The sequence below is a fragment of the Periplaneta americana genome, chromosome 16, assembly GCF_040183065.1.
Source record: "Periplaneta americana isolate PAMFEO1 chromosome 16, P.americana_PAMFEO1_priV1, whole genome shotgun sequence".
Taxonomy (NCBI): domain Eukaryota; kingdom Metazoa; phylum Arthropoda; class Insecta; order Blattodea; family Blattidae; genus Periplaneta; species Periplaneta americana.
This window is the reverse complement of record NC_091132.1, coordinates 158,728,420-158,752,194: the sequence shown is the minus strand read 5'-3', so window position 1 is coordinate 158,752,194 and position 23,775 is coordinate 158,728,420. Positions and strand designations below refer to the sequence as shown.

At 33.4% G+C, this 23,775-nt stretch overlaps 1 protein-coding gene across 3 annotated transcripts in view; it reads left to right on the top strand.

Annotated features, from left to right (window-relative positions):
* Positions 1 to 1,211: 1,211 nt before the first annotated feature.
* Positions 1,212 to 23,775, top strand: part of LOC138691574 (zinc finger protein 98-like) — a 54,637-nt gene continuing 32,073 nt past the window's right edge. Inside the window, exons 1-4 of one of the 3 annotated variants that reach the window (XM_069813672.1) lie at positions 1,212 to 1,522; positions 17,941 to 18,041; positions 22,299 to 22,460; positions 22,762 to 22,844. In XM_069813672.1, the coding sequence (XP_069669773.1) occupies positions 17,946 to 18,041; positions 22,299 to 22,460; positions 22,762 to 22,844 (341 nt within the window). In that variant the 5' untranslated portion in view covers positions 1,212 to 1,522; positions 17,941 to 17,945. The remainder of the gene's footprint in view (positions 1,523 to 17,940; positions 18,042 to 22,298; positions 22,461 to 22,761; positions 22,845 to 23,775) is intronic. The other 2 variants (XM_069813675.1, XM_069813676.1) reach the window with 2 other exon arrangements.

The following is a 23,775-nucleotide window of genomic DNA, read 5'->3' as shown; positions in this document are numbered from 1 at the left end:
CGTGTACCGGTACTTGTAGTGTAGGCTTACGTAGTTAACAAAGTGGGATGAGGTTAAGCAATAATAATCGCACCAGAATTGGAAATAAAACGTGATCAATAAATTTTATTGTAACAGACTTTTTCTACGTGTTTAGTAAAGTAACAAATAAAAATAACAACAAAATTAACAGCTATAATTAAAAACATATCCTTTGAAAAAAAAGTAGGCCTAAGCAATAATAATCCCACCAGAATTGAAAATAAAACGTGATCAATAAATTTCATTAAAACAAACTTAATATTTCTACGTATCTAGTAAAATATTATTATTCCAATTATTGTATTTTAGCCATTAACATTTTCATTACAACCAATAACGAACATTTCACAAGCATCAATGTGAAATACGCAACGAGCTAGCACTCGATGGAAATACGACAAAGTCCAAAGTCGACCATGGACAGTCTATTGTTTCTAGTTGCTAACCGCTTGGAGCGCTTTGTCACGAGATTTGCAAAAAATCACCTCAAGCTTCGCGACTGTATATAGTAGATTGTGATATTACTCTCTGGTCTATTGTCGACTAAATTTATTCATATCACCTTCATTTGACTCGGGAATACACATAGAAAATACTAAAATCGACCGAAAAACGATAACTTTCATTTTATGTAGTTCATCTTAGACTTTAAGGAAACCACAATTTAGGTACGTCTCATGTTTGGGCATCAGCACAGTAAGTGATACCCGGTACATAGTGTAAAATAAACTACTCCAATTTTTTTAAGGGTACCGTACTGACACGTCGTGATAATGCATTTTTGCTGAGAAAGCCATTTGTGTCTTATGTGGACTCACCAGCAAAAGGGGGTTGCTGGGAACCTGTTTAGTCCAATGAGAATATGTTTAATTGAAACTGTAATTTTTAAGTAATGATACACCAAAGTTTTGTTAGCCTATTTATTATAGGCAGTATTTTTTTTTTGAACCCCCCCCCCCCGCTCAGGACCATATTCTGGTTGCACTACTGTTTAATTGATTGAATTTGTAAATATATTTAAAATTTCTTTTTAATTTTTCATATACCCTCCTATTATTTTAGCTATGATAAAGTAATTGTTTGGCATTCAAACTTCTGAAGAGTAGTATGACGTACGAAAAGCGGGCGAGATTTAACTCGTTTTTTTTTTTTTTTTATCGTCGCTCTTAAAAAGTTTAAGGTTAACATGACAGCGTTAATCTGGAGTTTATAAAACAATAACTAATTAGATCCTTCAAAATCGGGAAACAAAAAATTTATAATATGATTCAATAAACCTCATACACGAGGTACAACAAAAATCTACTTTTATAAATTAATAATATAATGTGTTTAGAAATTAATGGTGTTTAGCCGCCACATTCACGGCAACATAGATCTCTATTGTTCTTAACAATTCGGGCAGAGACAATAAAGTCTACCCTACGCTTACAGTGAATATAACCCGTTGCAACGATATAACCTATATAGCTACTGAAATCCAGATAAGAAGAATATCCAGGTAAGCAAACATTTTATGCGAAATGTATTATGCCGTGATATATGTAACTTGATTTGTCATCTTATTCCAGCGCGGCAATTGTTCCCGCACGTTCGGTAAAGTCTTTTTCATATGGAAATTAGTTTCATTTACTTTGAAGACCGGTATTGAATTCTACAATTCATTTTTATAATGCCTTGTTGAGAATTAGTCCGTCCGATTTCCCACACAAGAACGATATACAGGTAAATAAACATTTGATAATTGTATGAAAGTTTTATTACGTAGTCAACTTAAGGCTGTTGCGTATGCAGCCTCCACCTCACACTCTGATGTCTCTAAAGGTGCGTACACACTTAGCGAACGAACAACGAACGAATGATGAAGCAAAACTTCGTTGTTCGTTCGCTGTTTGAAGCGACGTACAAATCATCAGCAAATTGTCAGAAAACATTCACATTCGCTGATTGTCTGCTATAAAGGCAGACGAAAATATAATTATAGCATGTGCAGGCCTGTTTCATAAACACTAATAATATTAAATAATAGTAGGCTATTACAGTCATGAAAACAATTTTATTAACCGACTAAATTCTGTTTCATAAACGTTTTGCACGAGTCATAAAATACGTACAGTAGCCAGATGATTTGAGGTTAAGGCTGATAAACATAATCAAGTTGGTCTGCACTCTACAGCTATTTATATTATTCTCTCTGTTAACAGTTGTTGAATGAAATAAGTTTTGAAGTACTATCTTTAATAGCAACAACAGAGTAAATCGTAATATGTGTGAAGGTTTGGGAGACAATTTATTTCAGATAAGGTTGTAAATCACTGCAACTCGAAGTTATTGTTTCTGTTATTTTGATTCAGTTCATTTACGAGTAAAAGAAACAATATGATAAATCTAAAATACTGTGAACAGATATTTATCATTCCTAATTGTTCACGTCTCTGATGTTGTAAAGTTTGCAATTCCAAAAACAGTGTATCAGTGACAGAAGCATGTGTGTGCGCGGGCGTGTGTAAAACTTGCAGCTCGTTATCTAAAGAAGTACCATATGAAAATGTTAAGCAGTGAAAACTTTTGATGACAATATTGTAACAGCCTTAAGGACAGTGTTAACGACAGAGTTGGTGGACCCTGCAAAGCGTCTTATGTAAGATATTCAAGTTCATTATAATTCGGAATACTGCGCAAGTACTTATTGGTGCAAGCGTAAATAAATACACATAAAAATTACTCTTTTACCAAAAAATAAATAAGTAATGCAATAACGACGTAAGTACTTACGCGGTGAAGTCGTTCCTAGAAAATATCGTGTTTGAGTTTGAAGGTGTGGATGTTGTAGAAGATTAATGTTATGACGAAATTAATAAAAATACTGAAATTGTCTTAATGGGTTCTTATTGCTGATTATGTTGTAAGTAGTATTTTCAAGAAGTTACCTGATTATACAAAATGCAAATATGTTCTAATTAGAGATTGTGATGTGGAATTGTAGATACAGTACCTATAAATCTCGTAAGTTAATTTTAGTTTATGCCCTCAATAGGGGTGGTTTAAAGTAATCCATATATTTTGTAATAGATCTACTTGTTGATATATGTCTGCAAAAGATTTTGGCTCACCAAGATCTTCACAATGTTAATTAGTGAAGAGTATATAGATTCAGGTTGTCACAAGTATACATTGAAAAAAAAAACATTTCAATAGGTACAGAAAATATTAATATTACTGAATTTTGTGATGTAAATGTCCCATAGGCATATATGTCTGAACAATTATAATTTAAAAAATGACGAGAAAGGAGGGAAAAAATGTTAAGTTCAATCATTCAAATAACATAAAATAATGTAAAATATACAGTAATTACTTTCTAACAGTTCTATACTGTAATTGAATTTAATTTAGGTTTCACCCTTTGCAATTGTTCCTCTTTTACAATAAGATAAGATAGTTTTCAATTTCAGCCTGGTCCATCTACATTGGCGCCTATGACAATTTGTAAGTATGGAGAGGGACTTTGTTAATAATTCATTTTGTCTCTGATGCTTTTTAAAATGGGGAAAAGACGTGAAAATAACTTGAAGAAACAGAGTTTTTTGCGAGAAGTTCTCGAATTGAAAGGTCAGCTATTTCATTATATTCGTAACTTTCTTGCATATGGTTGTAGGATATTCGTTGTCTAAAATTTCTTGGACGTCGGACAAACACTCCCTCTTCATCACTATTTGAGTCAGAATTGTCCATTTCAAATGTTTTCACGGTTTTATCTTCAAAATCTAACCCTACATTGGCATTTACTTTTTACAAATTATTAAACTATTACTTAAAATACAGTCATGGAACTAACGTTAATATTATTAATAAATTTTATTATCTTTGCTGCTTTATGAAACACTTTAGTAATATTGTTATTTATTTTAGTAATAATATGAGCGTTTACAGTAATAAATAATATTATTAACTATTACTTCTATGAAACAGAACAGTAATAATATTACTTAATGTTATTACTTTTTCAGTAATGGTATTAAATTATTACTTTTATGAAATAGGCCCCAGGGGAAAGTTTCAGAACACGGATACCTCACTGACAATAATTACCTTAAAATACTAAAAAGAGAGATTTGTCTGTGTTTGTCGTATGCGCATCATGCTTACGAAAAGACACTTTTCAGTGCCAATAATTTATTTTGTGTGCACAATGTTGGAACTTTGTTATTTCTGGGCGTGAATTTGTCCAAAAGGAACGACATATGTTTATACGCGAACCAAGTTGACTCGTACACTTCATCACTCTCCATTTCATATCTTTTTGTGGACTTCTGTCATTCCCTCCGGAATGATGTCAGTAGGGATTCAATTATCTTTTTGACTTCTGCGCCCTACAATAAAAAAAAAACATGTATCTAGTGAAAATAAATAAACAAAAATAATTTTCAAATTTTGCACGTGTTTGACTCGCCTATCTTGCAGCTGAACATCTTTCCAATAGGTTCCTAAACATCATGTTTTCTTACTTTATTGTGGTAAGTAGGATGCTTGGGATTCCATAAATTTTCCTGCTCCCTATATGCATTAATAAGATTTATAACAGCGCCTTCCGTCCACTCCAGTTTCGACATCCTGTTAGTGAAATTGAACTAAGCGCTGCGTTCTGCTACGAACTACAAGCTAGTGGCAAATCCCGTCCACAACGAATACCAACTTCCTTTGATGAACCGACAAGCGACGGATCACTTCCGAAGGCAAACCAAACGATCGGTTTGCGTTTGTTGCGACGTACACACGTACCTATTTCAGTCAACGAACGCAATCGTTTGTCGTTCGTTCGTTGTTCGTTCACTTAGTGTGTACGCACCTTAATACACTGGCGAGTGTTTCTGTTTATGTTTATGTTCAGTATGATATTAATATTTCGTTTTCATGTATTTCCGGCTCTGCCAATCGTGTCGGTTTCCATCCAGTGGATCGTACTAATACTATTAATTCGAAGAAGCAATGGTGACCTTCATAATAATTACATTTTACAAGTTTCGTGATATACTAAATGTGTTAATGTAGTAATAATTCTATTATATAGTACAATAAGATTTGAAATGTGTTGTGGTTGTGATAAAAGTATTGCAAATTGGTTTATAGCGCCACATTGGCAGTGATAAAAGTGTGCAATATTCGTTCAGTGGCTGGTGGAGGCTCTAGATTGACCTAATTTTACATTCACGTAAAGGAGACATAATTTTGTAGGGTTAGAAACGAGCGAGACAAGTCTCGGCATTACATGCGAAATGGTATAGGTTATGTTTGGTTATGACGCAGAATCTAGTTGCATGAAGCATGGTGGAAACATAGTAAAGGTGTGGGACTGCGCATGCTGTTGCGATAGCGGCCGAGGCGTGTGACGTCATCTTTACTGCAGACAGCGATCGCAGCTCATTGCGTTGAGTACATTTTCTTTAATAAACCTAACTAGACATTAATTACAATACATAATTTGAACTGATTGTTGCCAATGTTATTCATATCCTTTTCATTGTGCGTTTAAGTTCATGTACTCTTTAAAAGAGTTATGAATAAAATTTAAAAAACATATAAAAAATTAACAGTAATAGCTTAAAAGTCGCTCCCTCAAATCTGCCGTCCTAGACAGCTGCTTAGTCTGCCGAGGCCTAAATACGCCCCTGATTGCATGTAGGCTACTGTACCTATTAACTTTCTTTCACTTCAGCGCAATAGGAGCATCCAGCACTAATGTAACAATGGAAAATCGCGGAGCCACTGAGTCTACTGTCACAGAGGAATGCCAAATACTAAGAATTAGAAGAGAAGAATTACTCTCTAGAAACGATGATTAAGGAATTGACAGCTGCCAACAGGAAACATGAAGAAAAAAGAAAATTACATGAGGATGTAATTTCATTGAAAAACATTAGACAAACAGAAGTTAAATCTAAAGTGGCTGAAATGTTGAAACCATTTTTCACTATTGGGCAAATTGATGCTCTTTTGAATAAAAAGCATAGGGTGAAATGGTCTGTAGAAGATTACGGTACTGCAATAACACTTCGAAACCTAAGTCTAAAAACATACCGATACTTAAGAACAAAATTAAATTACCCGTTACCTGATTTGTCAACTCTGAGAAAATGGGCAGTAAAACAATTATCGCTTGAGGAAGGGGTACTTCATGATGTCTTAAAATTAATGAAGGCGAGAGCTACAAATATGTCGGAGTTAGATCGTGTAACAGTATTAGCATTTGATGAAATGTATTTAAATGAGGAGGTTTCTTTTGACAGTAGGGAAGAACAAATAATTGGACCTCATAAAGCAGTGCAGGTTGTTTTTGCACGTGGTTTGTTTGCAAGGTGGAAGCAGCCCGTATACTATAAATATGATCAGACAATGACAAAAGAAATCTTAACAGACATAATTTGCCAGTTAGAAGGCAGTGGTTTTCAAGTTGTGGCCACAGTTAGCGATTTAGGTGGAAGTAACAGAAAATTGTGGCGTGATTTGAAAATTTCTACCAAACTAAATTGCAGTTTTCCTAATCCAAATGATTCAACTCGAGAAATATTTGTTTTTTCAGACGCTCCACATTTATTGAAATTACACAGGAATCACTTTCTAGATCATGGTTTCAACTTGAACGGATTGAACATTTCATCAGAACCAATTCATGAACTTTTACGTGAATCCTCGTCCTCTGATACAAAATTAGCTTACAAGTTAACTCCGTTACACTTAAGTGTCCGTGGTACCCAAAGACAAAAAGTTAGTTTGGCAGCACAATTATTTTCCAACAGAGTTGCAAAGGCTTTGAAATGGTGTGGTGAAAACGAGCTGTTGAGATCAAATGAATGGAAAGAAACTTCAAAGGCAATAAAATTAACTAATGATTGGTTTGATTTATTTAATACCGTTTCTAAATTCGGTACCCACCGTGGCTGCATAGTTACGGAATAAACCTTCAAGATCAGAATATTATACTCTCAGAAATGAATGACGTCATGACCACAGTTAAAGTAGGAGAAGCAAACAGGAAATTACCTTATCAGGAGGGGATTATAATAAATAATAAATCATTAACATTGTTGTATGAGGCAATGAGGTACAAGTACAAAATTGAATACATCATCACAAGAAAACTTAACCAAGAGCTGGTAGAAAACTTTTTTTCGGAAATTAGAAGCATGGGTAGAACAAACGATCATCCCTCTGCTTTAGATTTTAAACATAGACTGAAGTGGTACATACTAGGTCGAAATCCATTATCTCAGTTTTGTGAGAACAAAAACACCTCCGATTTGCTTTCGGAAGAAGAGGCATTAATAGTGGGTCCTAATACAAGCCAATCAGAGGTCAATGATAATCTGCAGAAAGAACTATGTGCAACGGCAGAATTTTTTAAAGGCATTCTGAAACCGGTTAAATTTACCAACGATCGAGATCCTGAAGAAAATATAGGCCTCCCAGAAAAAATATATGAAATCTCTGCAAGACAGCGGATATCCCAGGAAGGATTAAAATATATTGCAGGATATGCTGCATCAAAACATATGGAGCAATACCCGAATCTTGGAATTTCCACAAAATTGTCAACTTCTGCTAATCAAAAAGACTGGATTACTACAGTGTCCCGTGGAAACTTAATTCTCCCTTCTAAGGATCTACAATTGGTTGCCATGCTTATTGAAGTATATTCTCAGATGTGCACGGAGATTCTGTTTCTCATGAGAAATTTATAATAAAAAAGACTGTAAATTTGGTTAATTCTGCCATGAAAAACGAAGCAGAAATCAGTTCTCCTCTTCCGCCAGAAGTAATTACGACATTGGTTAGAAGAAGAACATTTATTAGAATTAAAGAAATTAATAAAATAATAAAAATGTCTGGAATTTCAAAGAGAAATATTATAAAGAAAATGAAAAAGATTGCATAAGAATAAGTATTTACTTAACAGAGTGGAATTTATAATGGTGAAATTATATTATGTCGTGTGTGGAATAATAAGGTAAATAATGTAGTAGACTATATTATGTCTCCAATAGCCTGAATATATAAAAATATTTGTTTACTATAATGACAAATTATTCCAAGAAATTCATATACATATGTTAATGAAGGTTTCAAAAGTATTTGAATTCATATACAAAATAATGTACGTTATAAACAGGGAAAGGATTTATATGTAAATACATATTTACTTATAAAGCTAATATAATTTATATTTTGCATTATCTTTATGTTTCACAATGTGTAGGGTTGAAAAATCCTACTTTTATTTTCCATATTTTTCCATATTTTAGAGTTTAGTACATATTTTCGTTAATTTCCATATATTTTCCATATTTCATATAAAACAGTCCATATTATATTAGGTTTAACAATAAAACAAAACAAAATTCCATTAACTTTTAAAAATACATTTCAACAATAGAGATTTAAACACATGTTCAGTAATCCCTTTAACATCAGAGTTATTTGAAAATTAGCAGTCCTATCAACAATGGGAAAGTAAGTTACAAAACTGTATTAATTTAATTTAAAATTTTTAACAGACTTCAGTTGTGCAGCTCAACAGTTAAATGCCAGTCAGAGTACACATAGGTTCAGTTTTGTAAATCATACTATAAAGACGGTAAATATGCCAAAAGTACGTCATTCAGTCAATTTAAAATCAAAACTAACAAGTTACATTTCAGAATTTAAAGAAGATGGTTTATCAACTGACAATAAAATATTATTTTGTAATTTGTGTCAGTGTGCAGTATCATCTACACAAAAGTTCCTGGTGCAACAACACATTACAACTAGTAAACATCAGGCCAACAAACAACTAAATTCCAAGCAGAGACAATTGTTTTTAACACAACCAACAACATCGAATGTAAGATCTGAGTTTAACATCGACCTGTGCCGTTCTCTCATCTCTGCTGATATTCCTCTCTACAAACTAAAGAATAAGGTCTTCAGGGAATTCCTTGAAAAATATACTCAACATACAATCCCGGATGAGTCAACACTTAGGAAGACGTATGCTCCATCCATCTACGATGAGACAATACAGAAGATAAGAGATGAAATTAAAGATAGTTCAATTTGGGTTTCCATTGATGAGACTCCCGACAAAGAAGGTAGACTTGTTGGTAATGTAGTTATCGGTTTGTTAAGTGAACAATATTCTGAACGAATTCTTTTACATTGTGATGTTCTAGAAAAGTGCAATAACAAAACTATAGTTAAACTGTTCAACGAAGCTATGGGTATCCTGTGGCCAAAGGGTATTATGTACGATAATGTGTTATTCTTTATTAGCGATGCTGCCCCTTATATGGTCAAAGCTGGACAAGCATTATCTGTTGTATATCCTAAATTGACTCATTTTACTTGTGTGGCGCATGCATTTCATCGTGTGGCAGAAGTGGTCAGAGACAATTTCCCTAAAGTAGATTTGTTGATTTCATCAGTGAAAAAAGTATTTCTCAAAGCTCCCAGTAGAGTTAACGTGTTGAAAGAAATGTACCCTGAAATTCCATTGCCACCAAAGCCAATTTTAACTAGATGGGGTACATGGCTAGAAGCAGTTGAATATTATGCCGAACATATAGACTCTATTAACAATGTTCTCCTTGCATTGGACTCTGAAGATGCAGTCTCAATTGATACTGCGAAAACAGTTACCTGTGACATAAGTGTGAAGAATGACTTAGCTCACATTCAGCATACATTTTCATGCATCATAAAAACGCTCAAAAGTCTCCAAAATAGGCACCTTTCACTATCTGAAAGTTTTGAAATTATAAATAGTACTGTGGAACAACTGAATCGTGGTAGAGGTAAAGTTGCAGATGCAGTAAGAGCTAAGGTGGACACTGTACTTTCAAAAAACCCTGGATATGAAGAACTACAAAAGGTTGTTGCTGTGATGAGTGGTGAATCAACAGTGAAGATTAACTTGGACTTATCCCCAGCAGACATTGTGAAATTGAATTATGTACCAGTTACTTCTTGTGACGTCGAACGCTCTTTTAGTCAGTATAAATCTATCCTCAGAGACAATAGAAGAAGATTCACTTTTCAGCACTTGAAAGAAATGTTTGTAACCTATTGTTATGGTAACAGACAATAAAAATTGTGTTTTGTTGAAACTACATTGGAAGATAAGGTACGTCCATTATATTTTTTGTTTAGTTTGATTAAAATGTACCAATATTTAACGTACATAGTCATTTTTTTATAATTTTAAGTCCATATTTAATTCCATATTTTGGTAAAAATCCATATTTAATTCCATATTTTGGTAAAAATAACTACATATATATTTACATATTTCATATATTTTTAGTCCATATAAATCCGTTCCCTGGTTATAAATAACTGTATAGATTTAAGTATGTATATATTTATTACACATTGTATTGTAATTATTATAAAACCACGTGTAGGCCTATATTACAGAAGTCAATATTATTAATGACACACTGCCATATCACATTGTTTCTTGAAACTTGAGTTTAATATGTAATAGATCATAATTTTATTACGTTATCATTTCAAGGTAGTTCCTATTGTACTTGAATTCATGTGTAATATAATTTGTGTGATATATGGGCCTAATTTTGTGCATATTTGTAGCATAATGTATTATAATTATTATAAAAGTACGTGTATATTACAGAAGGCAATTATTAATGTTGCACTACCATATTACATTATTTCTTGACTCTTGAATTTAATTTATTGTTCACTATTTTATAATGTTATCACTTCAAGATAGACCCTATTATAGCCTATACTGTCAATATTTACTGAATACACAAACCATGAGTTTTATTTATTCATTTAAATCTATGGACGCAGATCTAACCATCAACAATCAGTTATGTTGACTGTGTCTTCGAGTGCGGCCTGCAGTAAAGGTGACGTCATGCGCAGACTGAACGAAAACACGCACAGCTTGTCCCACACCTCTACTATGTTTCCACCATGGCATGAAGTGCAACAGGACGGGCTAACGGAATTCCGTTCACTTTAAACAATGGATTGTGGTAACTCATATCAGCATCTGGAATTCAGCATACGTATGTTGTTCATATTGTTTCGTACGATTGCAATTTTGGAAGAGGTAAGTTGCAATTTTGACCTCTGACGTGTAGGATGAGTTCAACATTAACTTCAGACTGTAATACAGCTGTCGTTCTATTTTCATTATATCTGTTTTACTGTTACCGCTGTTTCGTGACACGTTTTAGTTTTAGGAAAAGTATTAAACACGGGGAAAGAACTAGCCACCATACCTCATCTTCTTGGTTAAGTAGTTGCCTCATGAGTGTTGCCTTATTTGTGTCATTTATGAGATTTCAACCTTCTCGTCCGACAGTTGACTAAGCAACATCAGTCATTGATGAACGTTGTTGTTTAGTCAATTGTTCGAAGACAGGTTTGAACCGCAGAAGTGATGACAAGAAGGCTACACTTACGAGGCAACTAGGCATACATCGGTCGACTAGCTACATATTACACTAGTCAGACTTCATATGCATACAAACAATTATTATTTCTCGACACATATCGTTAAGTGAGATGTACTGCCTGATAAATAGATGTGCGTACATATTAGTGAGAACCTCAATCAGAGGAACAGTAATTCAATAACGTTTCTCAGTGATTATGTAAGTATTTAAAGAATGAAGAACAATATAAGACTGTTTATTTTATATATATATATATATTTTTTTTTTCACATAGCATTTACTAGCGCACGGACTTATCCGCTATTTCGTCTGCTTGTTAACTTAATTTGGGAAGGTTGCATCTTCCAATTAGCTATAATATTTGTGTGTTACATTGCTACATATTTTGCCTTTGTAAGAAGGAACATGACACAGGAAATAAAAGATGGCAGAATTATATTAGCACCTATTTCGAAAATACAAAACGGAATGTACTGTAGTCCTAGGACCGAAAATCCTATACAAACTGAGTAAATCTCAGCATTCCTGAAAACTGGGATATTACAGCGCGATTCTCACAGTCATTTCTTGTTGGCAGCCCTGTTCTCAAATACAAGATGTGGTAGATTTATTTTTATTGGGTTATTTTACGACGCTGTATCAACATCTAGGTTATTTAGCGTCTGAGTGGAATGAAGGTGATAATGCCGGTGAAATGAGTCCGGGGTCCAGCACCGAAAGTTACCCAGCATTTGCTCGTATTGGGTCGAGGAAAAACCCCGGTAAAAACCTCAACCAGGTAACTTGCCCCGACCGGGATTCGAACCCGGACCACCTGGTTTCGCGGCCAGACGCGCTGACAGTTACTCCACAGGTGTGGACTGGTGTGGTAGAGGAAGCGCAGGTTTTGGATTCGCTATTTTAATAATAATAATGATGGTGATGATATTATTATTATTATTATTTTTTTTTTTTTAAATTTTTTTTATTATTATTAATTGATATTTATATGGTGAACAACAGACATAGGCCAATAAAAGTCCAGCACAGTGATACAATTAATACAGTAAAACGAAGAACTATGATACAAATTGAGATAACAAGAAAAGAAGAATATAGATTACAATGATTAGTTTACAAGAATTAATACTATTATATTTTATGGAAAGGAGTTGATTCTTACAAAAGTATTACCAATATGTGTAGAAAAGTTATGCAGATAATATTAGCAAAGACATTGCCATGTTCTAATACTTCTATACATTGAATGGATCGATATCGCCTACAACTACTGTATGTTACCATTTTTAATACATCTGGAGACCGGCGAGAAAGATGTAGAATTTCTAATATAGAAGAGTTTGTGATGTCTCATTTCCTTCATAGGTATACGAATGATGACAGTTTTTAAGAAAGATTGACAATTAATGTCACCTTTAAGGGCCTTACATAAGAATAAGGTAATCGAGATCATGACGTCTAGCATATAAGCTTCGACATTTAAAGTGCTCGCATTTTTATCATAGTTATACCCGAAGTTATTAGACAGAAATCTGTACGAACTTAATGATACACATTTCCTTTGAATATTTTCCAGTTTTGCCGAATCAGTATTTGTAATAGAGTTCCAAACTACAGATGCATATTCGAGTTTCGATCTCACTAATGTATAATATAATATTAAAACAGAGTCAGGTATTGAAAAAGAATAAGTACAGTACTTGACCGAATTATTTCTAACATTCTTATTGCATGGTTATAAATATAATCAATTTGGCTGTGAAAATATAATTTATTGTCGATTAATACACCGAGGTCTCTAATACAATCTTTTCTGTTAATTAATACATTATTTAGATGATAGTTATATTTTAGTGTAGATATCTTCCTTGAAATTAATATTACGTAAGTTTTGGATTCATTATTCATCCCGTTATCAACTGACCAATTGGTAATTTAATTACTGTCATCCTGAAGAAATTGACAGTCAGCATTTTGATTTTTCGAAAAATTGTAAGATCGTCAGCGAATAGTAGATAGTCTGCACTTATTATTTTGAAAATGTCATCTAATAATAATAATAATAATAATAATAATTTATACTCTCTTGGCTGAGATACTTGGGTTTAAATAAGTTTATTTTATTTATCTAATTGCTAGTAATTAATTAACATAAGAACTCTTACAAAAACATTAAACAGAACTATAATAAGATCATCTTCGCTCCTGCTTCCCAGTAGGGTACCGAGCGTTTAAATAAATCAAAATAATCGGCAAGATATCGCGTACACGAAATGGCTACCTTATCTTCACAACATACCTCGGTACATAGCTGCGCACTTCAATGCAAATTTGCTCAAATTTGTTAAACAACCAGTGAAGTGCAGCTTTCTTTGTCCTGCGTATGTGCGTTCTGGAGTGGAATCTCATTACGCCCTTGTGCTGTTGTAAAAATCAAACATTTCTTCTGCCTTCTCTATATTGTTGCACAAACTCATGTGGCAACCTGAGGACGCCATATTTCCTACTGATAGACTGTTCAAATTTTATATATTACTTCGCCTTTCACGTTGCATCTTTGCATCTGGATTTGTATCACATTCTTACGATAATTCTCCCTGGATGTTATAATATGAGATCGTAGAAATAACGGTTATTTTAATTCTAGGATTTTCCATGCAAAACTTGGTCTAGACCATATAGTAATTCTTAGGAATTATGTATCATTCTCCAGAACGTTTTCTCGCTACAATTCACTCCATTGAGAAAGATTTATAATTGTGTTTCACAACCAGCCATTTCAGCTCAGATGGTTGAATACAAGACTCCAGAACATCAATTGGTACCGTCGCAGTTGAAATCTGCACAAGATAAGACAGTAATACATAAAAAGAGAGGAAAAGAGATATAAAGAAATGAGATGAGAGATGAAGTAACAAATATAAAAGAGGAAACACAGTAGTATTATCTTATTTTTCCATTACCTCCACTAGATATCACTACTCCAAGAACACTCATTCTCCCATGCTTGCCCGTAGTGTTTTCATGGGGAGGGGTCATTACTTGGTTAGCAGAATGTTAGTCCATTACGGTTTGGTCTGATCGTACTTTGGTTCTAATTTTACGTTTGTTCAGTTACATGTTGTCCTGCACCATATTTTGCCCACAAAGCTTTCGTCCATATGATTTTAGTATTATGTGAAATTTCGTCTGATATATATTTTGTCCTTACGTGATTTAGTCCAAATTTATTTACTTGAAATTTTCGTAGCTGTGTTGAATACGAAAAAAAAAAATCACTGGAATAAAACATGAGGTTTATTTTCAGTTATTTCAAAGAACAAAGATAATGCATTCATTGCAGATATTTCTTAGAAAGTGTAATTTCCTTCTTTAATTTCCATATTCGGGATTCTGCGGGTTGCTGTGTAATTTTATTACAGGTTGACCGATTCTCACATTGCCAATATATCCTGGTTCTATTCTTATTATAAGAATTGTGTTAATAACAGTAGCCGTCTTTCATGAGCAATGGTTTTTTTTTTTTAAGTAATTACTTTGAGATCCATACCTGATAATTTTTAGTAAAACTAATATATGCTTTTTCGTAGCAACACCTGTCCATTTCTGAGTTCTCCATTATTTGCTATTATATATATATATATATATATATTTTTTTTTAGTGGGTTATTTTACGACGCTTTATCAACATCTCAGGTTATTTAGCGTCTGATTGAGATGAAGGTGATAATGCCAGTGAAATGAGTCCGGGGTCCAGCACCGAAAGTTACCCAGCATTTGCTCATATTGGGTTGAGGGAAAACCCCGGAAAAAATCTCTACCAGGTAACTTGCCCCGACCGGGAATCGAACCTGGGCCACCTGGTTTCGCGGCCATACGCGCTAGCTGTTATTCCATAGGAGTGGACGCTATTGTATTGTTAGCATCTGTTTAAAATATGCTTCTAGTATCTGACTATCCAAAATCAATCACAATTGGACAATATGTATATTGTACTAAATTTTTGTGGACTAAAAAATATCTGGACGAAATTTACTCTTGGCCAGAAATGCTATGACTTATTCCATTGGACTTAAATGTGTTGGTCATAGAAATTTGGAAGAAATGGTGTATTGGACGAAAATGTTTGGACAAACATTCTTGAAAGCCATTACTATTTGCCTTCCTTTGGTAATGCAATCGTATAAATTACTCATACAAATTGATGTTGAGTGTAAGAAATTAAAATATATAATAGCCCATTTATACTGCAGATTATGAAGTACAAACAGGGAATTGACAGGACTGAGTAGAGGCGATTTTTATTTACGACAGACAATACCTATAAATTAGATACGAAATACACTAACATACAATTTACTCAGAAGTAATGTGCGCCCTACGAATAAAACTTCCTTCAAAGGCGAATTAATACGTAATGTGCCTGGAGTTCAATGTGCTCAAATAAGTATATTGAAAGTGCTGTCATGGTAATTTTTTTCTTGACCATATGCCACATTCTTCATATTTCTCTTTTTTGGTATATTTTACTTCCTTCTCTCTGCCTCTCCGACCATCATTTAATGGTTCTTTTAATGTATATTTTACAACGTTTCATCAACTGTGATGGTTGCGTTTGCTGTTAATGGGTTTGTGGAAAAACCCCGAAACAAACCTCAACCAGGTAACTTATCCAACTAGAAGTTGAACCCGGTCCCACTTGTTTCACATTCAGACTTGCTAACCGTCACTTAGCATTTTTTAATATAAAAGGAAGTAAAGAATTATTGTTTTTATTTTCTTTTTCATAATTGAATCGTTCGTTGTTGAAAGGAACTAAGTCCACATTTTTGTCAATTTCATTTTTTTTATCGATTTGTAATGTAGAAAGCACGCTGCATCTGTTGGTGTTGGAAGGAACTAATTACTCATATTCCTTGTGCTTTATTTGAGGTGGTCAGTCTTGTCATTCTGTGTTGAAAGGAACTAACTCCTGTAGATAGTGTTTTTCAACACGGAACGACGAGGATTCCAGGTTGGCGGCCCTGTGCTAACAGTATATTCTGTCTCCAATATTTCGCAGGTTTTATGAGTGCAAAGACTGATTGTTGATTACTTATTGTTTGTCGCATTAAATGTTCAGATTTTATTATTCTATACTTGATAACAGTATCAGATAATGGAAGACGGAATACACGAGAAATTGTAATCTTATTAGTCTATTACAGAACATCTATCCTGAAGGACGAGTTCCAATCAAAACAAGCAAACTAGGAGATGTGAGGAAAGTTTATCATTAATTTACTACATCAGGAGATAGCAAAGATTTCTATGATAAAATATTGCAATGGCCAATGGAACGAAAAGAAAAACTAGTTTATTGAAAACAGTAATTATTTGTACTGTTGTTCGTGTTTACCCAAGAATAATAATATATTGGTTAATTCAATCGAATAATATGGGTATTTTAAAAACTTTTTGTTTTCTGTGTTATTCTCATTACAAGTGTGTATGACTACTGTAAACATTCTTTATATTTTGTGAAAATAATGTATGTTATACTGCACCATGCAAGTAACATGTTTCATAGTTGATTTTTTCTTAAGACTTGCATTACAGGTGATTTAATAAATTCCCAATTTGTTTTATAGGTCAAAATGTGTTTACATTTTTATAAATAGAGCATTTCCATGTTGAAAGGAACTAAGTCCAATGACGTGTTTTCAAGATTAGAAAGATTCTAATGACTGTGAATATTTTTAAGAGTCTAAACTAATTCTGTATGCCTATATTTTATGTGCACAATATATTTTGGTTTAATCTTCGATAGATTACTCACAAAACAGTTTTTTTCGATTATCTCAAAACTTTAAAAAGTGGACTTGGTTCCTTTCAACAATAATCGATTCAGTTATAAAATAAGTGTGATTTAAAGAATATCCTATGAAGCCCTCAAATGGATGCATACGTGCCTTGATGAATCTTGGAGCGTGTATCTGCAGCACTTCGGTGTTTTTAAATTATACAATTTTGGTTCTCGATTCCAGCGCTGTAGCGATGGGCCTTTTTATGATCGTAAACATTAAGTAAGATAATTATACTAGGAACAGTAGGTGAGAATCTGAGAACATTACAGATTTCCGTGTGAACATATAGATCTCCATGTAGGCCTACAAAACTTAGGCATGCATACACTGTTTGGCTCCATATAGGCAGAAATTTCTCTTCTCCATACGATTCATTAAAAAATTGTAGGTTCCAATATGCCATATGGCTCCAATGATAGCACTGCATGAAAATAAATAGAAGGTAATATCTGTACTAAATATGTTCTAAATTTTTCTATAAGATATTATTAGTTTCTGACACGTTTAGAAAATTGAGAAATAGTAGTTCATAACTACTTATAATAAGTGTTTAGCAGCTGCTCTGATTCTTTAAATCATTCTTAATCACGGAACACTTGTTTCAGGTGTGATGGATTTGATCAAGATGGAACTTGAGGTGGACCCGTTGGATTTACAACCTCATGATAGCACACATGAAACAGAAGATAACAAGGCTTTATCAGAGGTAAACTGAAAAGTATTAATGTGTATGTTTTTTTTCTAACAGTGGGAGAAGTGCGTACATTTTCCACTTTATATTGAGTGGATCAAATTTGATTCCCATACCAATATTAGCTGTGTGGTGTAATGTGTTATCATTTGGAATGGCAATATGAATTGCACGTGGATTCGAGATTCTTTATAGGAATCAATTTTCAGATGAAGTGCTGCTAGTCTGTTTAGTTTATTTATTTACACCAATTAGCATATACATGACGTAGGATTTGTCAATATAAAATTACTACATTAAGTTACTTTCCATGTAGTCACTTAGGAGTTAGGATTAAGCTAGTGTATGCGTCTATAATGTGGTCACCTCTGTTTCAGTCCCATCAGATGTAAATAGAAAGGATACAGAAAAGATTTATACATTATTTATATTTTAAAAAACATCATGTGTTGTCTTATGAAAAGCAAATTTCATATAATCATTACTTTATGAATTTGATTATAAAACTTTAAAATCTGGACGATTAATAAATAGGCAAATTTTACTCAGTAAGTCTGTTAAAGGTATATTGAATAACTATGATTTTCTTAAATTCCTTCAGTTCAATGTAAAAAGAACAGAATTACATCATAGGCAACCTTTTGTTATTTCAATTTCTAGAACTGTTTTCTTCAAGAACTCTCCATTGTTTGTTATGTGTAATACTTACAACTCTCTGTCTTTAAACTGTGATTCTCAATTAGATTTCAGTTTAAGAGTTAAATAATTTCATACAGTATTAAAAAGAATTGTATTTCCTTAGACATTTAAATTATAAATAAGTGTATTATAATTTTTTTACTGTAGTTTTGAAATAATTTTGCATTATTATATTGACATTTGGCACTATATTAACTGCTATATTATATTCTAGCATCTTTTATGTATATTTCTTTCTTTCGTTTATGTTGCTGGTTTTATTTTTCTTATTATGTATTTTGTATATGTATAATGTTGTAAGACACCTATATTGGAAGCTTGCCTTTGTTGGTGTTGGATTTAAAATAAAATAGAATAACATCGTAACAATTCATTAACCTTATATAAAATATTTTTTATATAACTGATAATTCTAATTTACAGATGTAATTTATTATAAAACCTTATGCCCATAACATGATAACTATTTTCTAATCTGCATCTTGGAACAACCTAATTATGTTTACCTCTGGTGTTGTGTAAATGCACATCAGTAAAAGATACCTGATTAAAATTATTTAGATATATAAGTGAAATGGTTGATTAAACATAAAGTGATTTAGCTTAAAAACATCTTGGGTACCTGCACTATTACTCCAGAGTAAAACACCGTAAATCAAATACCTCTGAAACAAACTAATATATGCATTGAAAAGACTACCAGCAGAAATAAACTATTTCGACCGTCATAATGAAAAGGTAACCTTACACAACTTTTTACATAGTTCCTGCATATTGTGTTTCCTTGTCAGTTTTCCATCAATCCAAAAACCTAGTATGTTTACAGTCCTTTCAGATTCAGTGTCATTCCTAAGACTAAATAACAATGGCTGAGTCTTACTAATAATTAAACTTAAAACATAAGCTAAGAATCATATTTCCATATGACCATACTATCATCTGCAAAAGTAATAATTTTCTCTGTAGTTGCAGCTGGTAAATCGTTGACAGCAATAATAATATAGAGAAACGGATCCAAAAATTGAACCTCGAGGAACTCCAACATTAACAATTGTACACTGGGAAGATACGTTTCCTTCAAATTCAAGGACTTTTTTTCTATTTGTAAGATATGACTTAATGAAGAAAATCTCGTCTCCTTGTACTCCATAGAATTAAAGTCTCTTCAGCAGTGCATAATTACGCATGCAATGAAATGCCTTACTGAAATCACACATAGTAGCCATCGCATTCGGTTTTAACTCAAATGCATTTTACAACGATGACACAATTTATTACATTATTGCAGTTGACTTACCATGCTTAGAACCAAACTGTTGCTCATTTAACAAATTATTCCCATCAAAATATATAACTAACTCTTTAAACTGAACACACTGAAATATCTGTAATATCTGTCAAACAGATGACACAGATTTTTAATTTCAAACTAGATCCCTTTAACCCTTTTTTGTACAGAAGTTTAATTATTCTAGAAATTATTAGTGCATCAGGAAATTTACCTTGAACTAAAGATTGATTAATTACTATCAATAGAGACTCTAGAATAACATCAGTTATAGACTGCACTTCAATAAAACATTGACTTTTAGGATTATTTAATTTAATTATCACATTATAGAGTTTTTCATCTGTTACCTCTTTCCAGCTGAAAGCATCTCAGAGTTCGGGACCAATGGTACCCTGCATCATGATGGAATTAGAGATGTGTTAATGTTGAAGTCCGAGTAATGATCTGCCTTACCATATAATTGTACTCGAGAGTTGTGATTAAATGCTTAATTCAATTTGAAAATCTTTGAAAATTAGTAAAACCGCTTCTGGAAAGTATAAAAATATCCAAGAATGATAACGTAGATTAGAAATAAGGAGCAAGTTGAAGAGTGAGCAGATATTAAGCAAATTAATTTTCGTAAGTGACAGAAATGATACTGACGCATTTGAAATAGTAGGAGCGTGAAATATATCCAAGGATTGCTCTTTATGACAGGAGATTTATTTGTTTTGTATTATTATTGTGTTGTAAATCTTTGTAGCATAGATGTTATTCCATTCATCTTTATTGATCCTCTAATGACGGCTGTGTAATGACGTTGAAGAGTACAATGTTTAATAAGATATTTATCGAATTATTGTTGTGATGTTTGTAAAAGTGTAAATCATGGCAGTCTTTTTGCTGAATAACAATTTTATTGGATTGAAATGTTAAAATTTTCTTAATGTTGATAGGTGTTTCATAATTCCACTCTACATTGTTCGAAAGATTAAAATGTCCTCCACAAAATGACTGTCACACTTGGTCTAGGATATAAATCAAACTCTTTTACACTTACTCATATATTCTGGAACTTAATTTCTCAAGGAATACACCATGTCCGAAATGAAACCTATCGATAAAGAAATGAACTAGACATCCATAAAAGTTACATATGGCCAGCTTGCACTAAAATATAGAGAAACTCAACAAGTTTATATGTCGTGAAATTGGGGAACCTGTAATTCCTGTTGCGTATACGCAGATTGTTTTCCAAAATGCCTCCATTCACACCACAAGAAAAAGTGCAGTGCTGTTATTAGTTAGCAGAGTTTAAGTTTCCGGTTACAGTTCAGCGGAGATTTCGTGAAAAATAGGGCCGTGCAGCTCCTCATATGCACACCTTTGTTCAGTGGCACAAACATTTGCTGAAAATGGAGACTTTTAGTAACATGATCGCGGCAATATTTTACGTTTGTGGCTGTGTTAATCACCACAATTGCAGGATCTGGGGTTCTGAGAATCCTCGTGTTATTTTTTAACATGAACGTAACTCTCCAAAGTTAAATGTTTGGTGCGGATAAACCAGTTCAGAAGTGTTCGGACCTTTCTTCTTCATAGAGAACACAGTGATATTCTTGAAAATTTTGCGCTACCCCAGATTCCAGAGAGGTTCACCTTCTAGCAAGATGGAGCTCCTCCTCATTATTGGGGACCAGTCGCTGAAACTTTACACAATCATTTCCCGGGATGATGGATTGGTCGTGGTGGTCCTATTGCATGGCCCCCACAATCTCCTGATCTTACACCATTGGACTTTTTTCTTTGGGGATTCGTGGAAGATTGTGTCTGCAACACCAGAGTGGATAACCTTTAAGTGTTACGTCAAAGCATTATCGACACAGTAAGATCTGTATTTCCGCAGATGTTACGCAATACCTGGTGAGAGATTGAATACAGGTTAGATGTGTGTCGTGATACTAGAGAGGGACATGTTGAGATTTACTGATAGTGACATAAACTTGTTGAGTTGATTAATATTTCCCCCTAATTTATTTTTGTGTCATTACTAAGGAATAAATGATTTAGTATCTTTATCAGTAGGTTTCATTTCGGACACGGTATACTTGGCCTTTTATTACTAACGGCTATTGTTGCTTGTGTTCCTTAATATTTGTTTCGCATTCTGCCTGCAGTTCTCTTCAGAAACTCGTAGCAAAAGACAGCTAGGCAGAACAAGATTTATGGCTAGTGTACATGATGTGAACTTTATAATAGCTAAATGAAGTTATTTCCTGTGATGCCTTTTTGATCCTTAGGAAAGAAATATATTGAATCTGCAAGTGGAGGGCATAAAGACAGAATGGGTGGACCCTAGCTTCACATCAGACATAAATGTTGAAGATTCACCAGTTCCTTTTAGCTTTGCTGCAGTGAAGTGTGAAGTTGAAGACTCTCCTGTGTTGAAGTGTGAAGTTGATGTAAGTGGTTCACTATCAGTCTACAGATATATTAATAATGCGTCTTGAATTGTATCAGAGCCGTTAATTAATCTAAAATACTATTAATTATTTTCGTATTTTCGATATTTTCTCAGTTTAAACCGCTTCCATTTTAGATTTGAAATCAACTTGTAATTCAGGTACATATGTTTTTGGTAGGCAATAGACAATAACCTCGAAAGCATGGGAAAACTTATTCTTCCAAGGAAGGGAATTTCATTGTAACTTTCTCTATATATGGGCATCTAAAGCTATCTTCATTATTCACTCACTTTTCCAGGAAGATTTTTTCGATGTGGGCAGTGTTCAGCCAGAACAGAAAGTGGAAGTACCTTCAGAGGAGGATGAAGTGTTCTCGGAGAGGTGAGTATATCGTGCTAATTATGCTTCTTCCAGTGGTTCTTAGCTTCATTTAATGATTACCCAGGATAAATTTTATAATGTACTGTACGGTTTTGTTTCTAATATATTTATGTTGTTATTCATATTGACGCCTCAACATTTTTAGTTACCAAAATGACACAAGATTCACTAAAATTATCTTTGACATTTTGTTTCCTGCTTTACATATATTTCTGCTGTGCTTTCAGAACCATGATGTCTCTTAGTGTGTGATCACATGTCACTAATTTGATTGACAACATTTATATGCACCTGCAATCCCTGTAACTTGTGCTAGTTCAGTGGTTTTTGTGGTGCGCAATTCAATCACTGCCAATGTTGCCACGAGTTTTTTAATTTTTACTGTATCGCCGACATTAATTAGTAATGATCAATAGCACTATATCCCTAAGCGGTGTTGGCAACTTTGCTATTTGAAATTATGCCTTGGGAAGTATCAAAATTAATGGTATCATCATTACATATAGGTGTATATATCTTTAATTTAGCATTTCGTAAAAGAAAATACCAAGCAGGAATTTTTAGCTGGTATTTTCGAAGTTGCACTGTTGTTCACATGTTGCAGTATGCGCAGTAGAATGCAATTTTCTTAGAGATTAGCCTCATCTCTTTCAACTTGTCCGCTAGAATGAATATCTTTAATTTATAACTACGTATCTTACTTGACCTTCTGACAAGTTCTGTGCTATCTGCTTTCATGTTACCTGTCGTTCATCCTTAGCACTTTACTGACCTATTCCAGTGTTCTTTTCTGGATTTTGTTACACTAACAGCATTCATATATATAACTTGTTTAGGCCATTATTTCTACTGTATTCGCCAGACATGTACATGTATATTTTCATTCTACTTGTATCAGTTTCATCCTTTCATTCAGCTTTCACTTATTTGA